Source organism: Carlito syrichta, unplaced genomic scaffold (genome assembly GCF_000164805.1).
Source record: "Carlito syrichta isolate Samal-C Ts95f unplaced genomic scaffold, Tarsius_syrichta-2.0.1 Scaffold314848, whole genome shotgun sequence".
Taxonomy (NCBI): domain Eukaryota; kingdom Metazoa; phylum Chordata; class Mammalia; order Primates; family Tarsiidae; genus Carlito; species Carlito syrichta.
Window position 1 is genome coordinate 27,455 of NW_007258944.1, and position 9,407 is coordinate 36,861.

The 9,407-nt window shown below is 48.8% G+C and overlaps 1 protein-coding gene across 1 annotated transcript in view; it reads right to left on the reverse strand.

Annotated features, from left to right (window-relative positions):
- Positions 1 to 515, reverse strand: part of ATP6AP1 (ATPase H+ transporting accessory protein 1) — an 8,148-nt gene extending 7,633 nt beyond the window's left edge. The window contains exons 1-2 of the mRNA XM_008072095.2: positions 355 to 515; positions 46 to 172 (exon numbers count right to left, since the gene is read on the reverse strand). Of these exons, the coding sequence (XP_008070286.1) occupies positions 46 to 172; positions 355 to 515 (288 nt within the window). The remainder of the gene's footprint in view (positions 1 to 45; positions 173 to 354) is intronic.
- Positions 516 to 9,407: the final 8,892 nt, after the last annotated feature.

The window sequence follows — 9,407 nt, forward strand, 5'->3', positions numbered from 1 at the left end:
GGGGGGGGGGGGGGGGGGGGGACGAGGGGGAGAGCGGACGGCCACCTTGTCTTGCAGGAACAGCAGCACATTCCGAGGGCCCAGCTCCAGGGCGGGGTCTAGGTAGGTCGAGAGCTGCGAGTCGCTGGTGATGTGGCCCTCGTGCGTGTCGGCCGCGGGAGACCACAAATCCCTGGCAGGAGACAGAAGAGGTGCTGTCAGGAGAGGGCCTACGGGCCTGCTGCGCGGGGCCTGGAGCTCTGTCGCCGGCAGGCTCGCCGCGAGCCCGCGAACAAGAACAGCCCCCCCTGGGCCTCGCCACCCCTCGCCGAGGCCAGCCCACGGCGCTCAGCGCAGCCCACCCGGCCCGCTCACCGGTCGCTGGACCACAGCACCAGCGGCACCTGCTGCTCCGCCGCCGCCGCCGCCACCAGCAGCAACGGCAGCCACAGCATCCGCCAGAGCTCTGAGGCCCGCCGCGTCCCCATCCACACCCGAGCCGCCGCCGTCACCGCCGCCGTCACCGCCGCCATCATAGCCTCAGCCTCCACTGCCCCAGGGCCGCTGCCACCGCAGATCAGGTGACCGCCACCCCCGCCCGAGCTCAGTCCGGCGCAGCCATTGGCCTGAGCACGGGCCCGCCCATCAGGGCCGCAGGTCATTGGACCAGACGCATGCCACTCACGGCCGCTTCTGTCACTGGTTGGCTGTGCGTGTCTCCAGGCGCACACGCCCTGAGTGGGAAAGGGGGCGGGGCTGAGCGCCACCGGTTCCGACGGGACCTGGCAGGACAGGGTGGCTTCGTAGTCCCACACCCATTGTAGCCCATCCCTGTTTCTTGTTTTTTAAATTTTATTTTGCTTTAGAACCGGAGTCTCACTGTGTTGCCCGGACTGGTCTCGAATTGCTAGCCTCCAGCGACCCTCCTGCCTTAGTCTCCCAAAGCGCTAGGACTACAGGTGCGTCCACCGCCCCTGGTCAAACCCTGTTTTAATCTTTTTCCTTAAAATTGCGAGATTGGTTTCCCGTTTACCTGTATCAGGGAGATGGGCCCTCCCTTACACAGGTGAGAAGGGAAGGAGTGAGAGGGAGGAGAGAAAAGGGCACAGGAGAGCGTCTGGAAGAACACCATGGCACACACTAGACGGGACAAGGAGGACCCAGGAAAGGAATCGGGGGAACAACCCAAGAGGAAGGGAAACCTAGGGAGAAGCGTGGTTTCAAGGACACCGTGACGAACAACCTCATGGTCAACTGCCGCCGGAAGGCAGGTAAGATGAGAGCAAAAAAAGGTCTCTTGAATTTAACAACAGCTGGTGGCTTTGGCAAGAGTAAACCCCCGTGTGAGGAAGTGGAGACACTGTATACTAGTGTCCTTTCTTGAAATTCGCCTTAAAGTGAGGAAGGAAAGTGGCAGCTAGAGTCAGAAAATGGGAGACACTGTCCCAACCAACTGGGAGACTTTCACCTTTTGACTTCTCAAACTGATGATCGCTACAAACAATTAAAACAATAACGGTAACCAGATCTTGAACTCTCCTTAAGGATACGTAGCTGATTAATTTGGGAGGAAGCGAACGCGTGTCCACAACTTAGTTTGATTTCTTTCTCTTTTTCTCCACCCCAGAGAGGCTAATGCAACTTACTTTGAAATGCACCCAAAGTCAACCGGGCACACAGTGGCTCAAGCCTGTAATCCCAACTCTTTGGGAGGCCGAGGCAAGAGGACTGCCTGCGCCTGCAGGTTCAAGACCAGCCTGGGCAACATGGTGAGACCTCATCTCTACAATAAATCGAAACATTAGCCGGGCATGGTAGCACGTGCTTGTAGTTTTGGCTACTTTGAAAGGCTGAGGCAGAAGGGTCGCTGGAGCCCAGCAGGTGAACGCAGGGGTGGCTGTGAGCATGCCACTGCACTCCAGCCTGGGTGACAGAGTGAGACTCCAACCCCCAAGCCCCCCCCCGCAATAAAAGAAAGAAATGCGCCAAAAGTCAAATGGATAAAGAGGATGGGTTCAGAGATAGGTGCGTGATAAAGCAGGGATCGGAAACTGTTAGTGGCAGAATCTAGGGGGTAGGTAAAATGGGTGTTCACTGTAAACTTTTTTCGATCTTGCTATTTATACCGGGTTGAATAGTGTCCCCTCAAAATTCATATCTACCCAGAACTTGTAATATGACCTTATTTGGAAAGAGGGTTTTTGCAGATGTAAGCAACTTACGATAAGGTCATGCTGTACTAGGGTGGGCCCTAGTGACTGGTGTCCTTACAAGAAGAGGGGAGCTTGGGGCAGGGCACAGTGGCTCACACATGTAATCCCAGCACTTTGGGAGGCCGAAGCGGAAGGATCGCTTTTGAACCCAGGAGTTTGAGACCAACCCGGGCAGCATGGCAGGATCCTGTCTGTATTTTTTTCAAAAAACAAAAACTGAAATTAAAAAGAAAAAAAAGTAGGCCAGGTGCAGTGGCTCAAGCCTTTAATGCCAGCACTTCGCGAGGCCGAGGTGAGAAGATTTCCTGAGCCCGTGGGTTCGAGACCCGCCTGGGCAACTTGGCGAGACCTCATCTCTACAATAAATCAAAAAATTAGCTGAGCATGGTGGTGTGCACCTGTAGTTTCAGCTACTTGGGAGACTGAGGCAGGAGGATCACCTGAGCCCAGCAGGTCGAGGCTGAGGTGGCCGTGAGCGTACCACTGCACTCCAGCCTCTGGCTCAAATAAAGAAAAAATATGGGAAAAGGAGGTTGAATGCCCACTAGGAACTAAGGGTTGTAGGAAATCAAGTCTCTTTTACACAGTGCTGAGAGGATCAATTGGTACAACCTTTGTGGAGGATAATTTGGCAGCATCGAACAAACTAAAAAATGTGTATGACTTTTTCTTTTTGAGTCAGAGTTGCACTGTGTTGCCCAGGCTGGAGTACAGTGGTACGATCATGGCTCACCATGGCCTCAGCTTCCTGGGCTTAGGCGATCCTTCTGTCTCAGCCTCCTGAGTAGTGGGACTACGGGTGCATGCCACCATGCCCAGCTAATTTTGTTTTTTTGGTAGAGATGAGGTCTCACTATGTCGCCCAGGCTGGTCTCGGACTCCTGGGCTCAAAGCAATCCTCCCACCTTGGCCTCCTGAAGTGCTGAGATTACAGGCATGAGCCACAACACCCTTCTCCTTTAAAGACTGGGACTGGAAGTGACTGTGATCCAGGGGTCAGGAGACCATCGTGGCCACCATGGGAGTCTTTATACACCACGAGTGACTGAAACCCCTGAGCCCCCTGCACCACACACTCCCTGCACCCCACCCCCAGCCCTGGACCTTTTTGAAAAACACTTTCTGTTGTGATATATAGCCCCCAAAGGCAAAGTATACAGAACAAAGAAGTTCAGGACAATGACTTATTGAAGCAAACAGTCCCGCAGCATTACCCTGGGGAGACCTGGAATAGTCAGCACTCCAAAGCCCCTCTCACTCCCCTCCTCTCACTTCCCAAAGTGACCATGCCCTGATTCTTGCTCTAATCCCTTTGGTTTTTATAGTTCTACCTGTCAAGCATGCTTCCCTAAATCTGATGGCTTTGCTTTGTCCATCTGGGGACTTTACATAAAGGAAATCATTCGGCGTTATGTTTTTCCTCCTCGATTCTGAAGGGAAGTGGCATCTCTTGGGTTGATCCTTGCTCAGCACCGGGAGATGAATCCGAGTGGCTGCAAGGAGCGGCACTGCCTCCCAGCATCCAGTTGGATAAGTAGACCCTCCTCACTGGGCCCGCCCACTCTTGATATCTGGGTGGCTTCCCGCTTGGGCTAGGATGGCTAAGGCTGCTGTGAACATTCATGGATGTGTCTTTTAGTGCACGTGGATGTGCATTTCGATGGGGTTATCGGTAGGCATGGAATCGCGAGGTCACAGAGCATTTTACTGCATCAAATAGTGTTCCTTCAAAAATCATGTCCACCTGGAGCCTCAGAAGCTAACCTTATTTGGAAATAAAGTATTTGCAGCTACAGTTGAGTTAAGATGAGGTCATACTGGATAAGAGCAGGCCCTAATCCGATGACTGGTGTCCTTAGAGAAGGAAAAAAAGAGGCCGGGCATGGTGGCTCATGTCTGTAATCCCAGCACTTTGGGAGGCCAGAGGCAGAAGTGTCACTTGACCCCAGGAGTTCAAGACCAGCCTAGGCAACATGATGAGACCTCATCTCTACAAAAAAATAAAAATAAAAAAATTAGCCGAGTGTGGTGATGCACGTCTGTAGTTCCAGCTACTTGGTAGGCTGGGGAGGTAGGATCGCCCGAGCCCAGCAGGTCGAGGCTACGGTGCCGTGAGCGTGCCACTGCACTCCGGCCTGGGCGACAGTGAGACTCCAACTCAAAAAAAAAGAAAAACCAAATAGCCTCCCATCTGCAAGGCTTGGTCAGTGCAGCCCCGGGAAGCATGCACAGTGGATACTCTTGAGCTCTGCCCTCTGTGTGTCCTGTTCTGTGAAATGCCCCTTGATGTCTACCTTCCCGTTTTTCTGTTGGATTGTCGTTTTGATTGATTCTCGGGAGTTCTTTATATATACCAAGTGTGGACCCTGTGTTGCTTCTAGGTATTGTAAACCTCTTCTCCTACTCTCTGACTTGCCTTTGCATGATCTTAATGATATCTTCTGATGAAAGGAACTTAATTTTATTTTATTTTACTTTTTATTTTTATTTTTTAAGTTGGAGTCTCACTCTGTCGCCCAGACTGGAGTGCAGTGGCCGCTCGGCCACCTCAGCCTCGACCTGCTGGGCTCCGGCGATCCTTCCGCCTCAGCCTTCCGAGTAGCCGGAATTACAGGCGCGCTACCACGCCCAGCTGATTTTTGATTTAGTGTAGAGATGAGGTCTCGCCAAGTTACCCAGGCGGGTCTCGAACCCGCAGGCTCAGGCAATCCACTCACCTCAGCCTCCCAAGGCGTGGGATTACAGGCTGAACCACCGAGCCCAGCTGGAACTTAATTTTAATATAGTCAAACTTACTGGTTTTTTTTCATGGCTCATTTTTATTTTAAGTTGAGGTCTCACTCTGTCACCCAGGTTGGAGTGCAGTGGTACTATCACAGCTTACCACAGCCCCAAACTCCTGGGCCCAGGCAATCCTCCCACCTCAGCCTCCTGAGTAGCTGGGATTACAGGCATAGGTCACCACACCTGGCTAATTATTATTATTTTTTATTTTTGTAGCGATAAGTTCTCACTATATTGCCCAGGCTGGTCTCAAACTCCTGGGCTCAAGCGATTCTCCTGCCTCGACCTCCCAAAGTGCTGGGATTTCAGGTGTGGGCCACCACATCCAGGCTTATGGTTAATATTTTTTATGTCCTGTTTAAGAAATCTTTCCCTGTCCCCAAGATTATGAAAATATTCTCCTACCTCATGTTCAAGAAGGTGTCTTGGTTTTTCACAACTTTATGCATGCCATGAAATCAGGGTTAAGTTTCTTTTTTCCATAGGGATTTGCAGTTGTCTCGGCACCATTTATGAAGAACAACCCTTTACCACTCACTGTCTTGAAACACCTCTTTTGTCCATGTAGGTGTGGGTCAGTTTCTGGGTTCTCTACTCCATTCCACTGATCAGTGTGTTTATCTAATGCCATGCTGTCTTAATTGTCATAGCTTCCCGATAAAACAAATCCTCCCATTTATTATTTTTTTTATTGAGTCAGAGTCTCACTCTGTGACCTAGGCTGGAGTGCAGTGGCTTGATCACGGCTCACTGCAGCTTCAAACTCCAGGGCTCAAGTGATCGTCCTTCTTCAGCCTCCCAAGTAGCTGGTACTATAAAGGTGACACCACCATGCCTGGCTTCTTTTTGAAAAAGGATCTTCTGGCTGGACTCGGTGGCTCAGCCTGTAATCCCGTGCTTTGGGAGGCTGAGGTGAGTGAATTTCCTGAGCCCGCAGGTTCGAGACCCGCCTGGGCAACTTGGCGAGACCTCGTCTCTACAATAAATCAAAAAAATTAGCCAGGTGTTAGCGCGCACCTGTGGTTCTGGCTACTTGGAAGGTTGAGGCGGATGATTGCCGGAGCCTAGCAGGTTGAGGCTGCAGTGACCATGAGCATGCCACTGCACTCCAGCCTGGGTGACAGAGTGAAACTCCAGCTCAAAAAAAAAAAGAATCTTCTGGGCTGTTGTGCTTCCATATTCATTTTAGAATCAAATTGTGTCAAAATACACATAACATAAAATTTACGAACCTTTTAGCCATTACTTAATTTAAATTTTTTGTTGTGGTAAAATATACATAACATAAAATTTACTGTCTTAGCCTTTTTTTTTTTGAGTTGGAGTCTCGCTTTGTCGCCCAAAGCGAGTGCAGTGGTTGCTCCCGGCCACCGCAGCCTCGACCTGCTGGGCTCCGGCGATCCTTCTGCCTCAACCTTCCAAGTAGCGGGAACTACAGGCACACACCATGATGCCAGCTAATTTTTTGATTTATTGAGAGACGAGGTCTCACCAAGTTACCCAGGCTGTTCTCGAACCTGTGGGCCCAGGAAATTCTCTCACCTCAACCTCCCAAAGTGCTGGGATTACAGGCTTGAGTCACTGCACCTGGCCGAGATTTTTTTAAAAGTTATTTTTTTTGTAGTTATATTTCTCTAAGAATCTGTTCATTTCATCTACACTTTCAAATTTACTGGCATAAACTTGACCACATGCCTTGCTTTCACTATTTGATTTATTTGTTATTTATTCAATCTCATTTTATTTTATCTTATTTTTAAAAATTTTTGTTTATTTTAAAGATATGGAGTACAATTCAGGGTTAGGTATACAAATGTTCATTATGCAGGTACCCTTGTTGATGAGGTATGTTCCCCCCTCCCCTGGCAGTTTCCCTCAACTGCCAATCCCACCCCCACTCCCTTGGCAGTTTCCCGCTACTGCCAATCCCTTTCTTATAGTATTATGATAACTGTTCAAGGTCCGCTTATGAGCGAGAACATATGGTACTCTGTTCTTTGTTTCTATGAAGATCACTGAGTATGATCGACTCTAAATCCATCCAAGTTGCTGCGAAGTCCATATATTTGTCCTTCTTGATGGCTGCATAATATTCCATTGTGTATATGTACCACATTTTAAAAAAATCCAGTCCAACTTTGATGGGCAGCATGGTTGATTCCATGTGTTTGCTATTGTGAATAGAGCTGCAACCAACATGTGTGTGCAGGTATCTTTTTGGTAGAATGACTTGAGTTCCTCCAGGGCATTGCTGGGCCATATGGAAGGTCAAGTTCTTTCAGAAATTGCCACACTCTCTTCCAAAGAGATTGCACTAGTTTGCATTCCCACTGGCAGTGTAGAAATGTTCTTTTCCTCAGCATCCTCACCAGCATCTGTTGTTTTATTTATTTATTTATTTATTTATTTATTTATTTTTGTTGAGTTAGAGTCTCACTCGGTCACCCAGACTGGAGTGCAGTGGCCGCTCCCGGCCACCGCAGCCTCGACCTGCTGGGCTCCGGCGATCTTTCCACCTCAGCCTTCTTTTTTTTTTTTTTGAGTTGGAGTCTCACTCTGTCGCCCAGACTGGAGTGCAGTGGCCACTTCTGGCCACCGCAGCCTCAACCTGCTGGGCTCCGGCGATCCTTCCGCCTCAGCCTTCCGAGTAGCCGGAATTACAGGCATGCGCTACCACGCCCGGCTGATGTTTTGATTGATTGTAGAGATGAGGTCTCGCTGCCCAGGCGGGTCTCGAACCCACGGGCTCAGGCAATCCACTCACCTCAGCCTCCCAAAGGCGCGGGATTACAGGCTGAGCCACCGAGCCCGGCTTTTTTGTTTTATTTTTATTTTTATTTTTTTTTGAGTTGGAATCTTTGTCGCCCAAACTGGAGTGCAGTGGCATGCTCCCGGCCACCGCAGCCTCGACCTGCTGGGCTCAGGCCATCCTCCCGCCTCAGCCCTCCGAGTAGCTGGAACTGTAGGCATGTGCTACCACGCCCGGCTATTTTTTTTTTTTTTTTTTTATTGTAGAGACAAGATCTCGCCAAGTTGCCTGGGCGGGTCTTGAACCCGCGGGCACAGGCAATCCTCTCACGTCGGCCTCCCAAAGTCCTGGGATTACAGGGTGAGCTACCGAGCCTGGCCTGTTTGTTTTATTAATGATGGCCATTCTTACTAGGGTTAGGTGTTATCTCAATATGGTTTTTTGTTTTGTTTGAGTTGGGGTCTCACTCTGTCACCCAGATTCTTCCTCTTTAACCTTCCAAGTAACCGGAACTACAGGCACTCACTACCATGCTTGGCTAATTTTTTATTTATTGTAGAGACGAGGTCTCTCCAATTTGCCCGGGTGGGTCTCGAACCCACAGGCTCAGGCAATTCACTCGCATCGGCCTCCCAAAGTGCTGGGATGACAGGCGAGCCACCGAGCCCGGCCTCAATGTGGTTTTTTTTGTTTTGTTTTGTTTTTTGTTTGTTTTTTTCAATGTGGTTTTGATTTGCATTTCTCTAATGACCAGTGAGGCCGAGCACTATTTCACGTGCCTGTTGGCTGCCCGTATATCTTATTTTAAGAAGTGTCTATTCATGTTTTTTGCCCACTTTTTTTTTTGCAACTTAACTTATTGCTTAGAATAAAAGCATTTTGTGCATTCAATCTCACAATAGTTTTTGTCTGATCTTTCATTATAAGGCATAAGTATATTTTTCCTATATATTAGATACACACATATACAATATGTATGGCTATAAAACAGGCAATAATCATCTAAATAAAAATCATACAGCTAAGCTAAGCTGCATACCTAACACAAATAGCAGTGATCAAAAGACCGAGACTTACATTGCCATCCAAACTCTTTTCTCTCTCATTAATGGAAATTAGCTACTAAAGATATCATCTCATTGGGTTTTAGAATGGGGCTGTTTGTTTTTTTCCTTTCAGTGTGTTTGAGTTCCTTATAGATCCTAGATGTTAGGCCTTTGTCAGATATACAGTTGGCAAATATTTTTCCCATTCTGTGGACTGTCTCCCTGCTCTCTTGATGGTTTGTTTGCAGAAGCTCATAAGTTTGATGAGGTCCCACTTGTGTATCTCATCTCTTACAGTATGGGCACTTGGGGTTTTGATCAGGAATTGGTTGCCAGTTCCAATTTCCATAAGGGTGTCTCCTGCATTTTCTAAGGTTCTTATAGTTTGAGGTTTTACGTTTAGGTCTCTGATCCATTTAGAATTAATTTTTGTGTATGGTGACAGTTAGGGGTCCTGTTTCAATCTTCTGCACGTGATCAGCCAGTTTTCCCAGCACCATTTACTGAATAGGTTCTCCTCTCCCCAGTGGTTGTTGGAGGCTTTGTCAAAGATGAGTTGGTTGAGAAATTGAGGCTTTGCTTCTGGAATCTCTGTCCCGTTCCATTGGTCTGTATGCCTGTTCTTTTTTTTTTTTT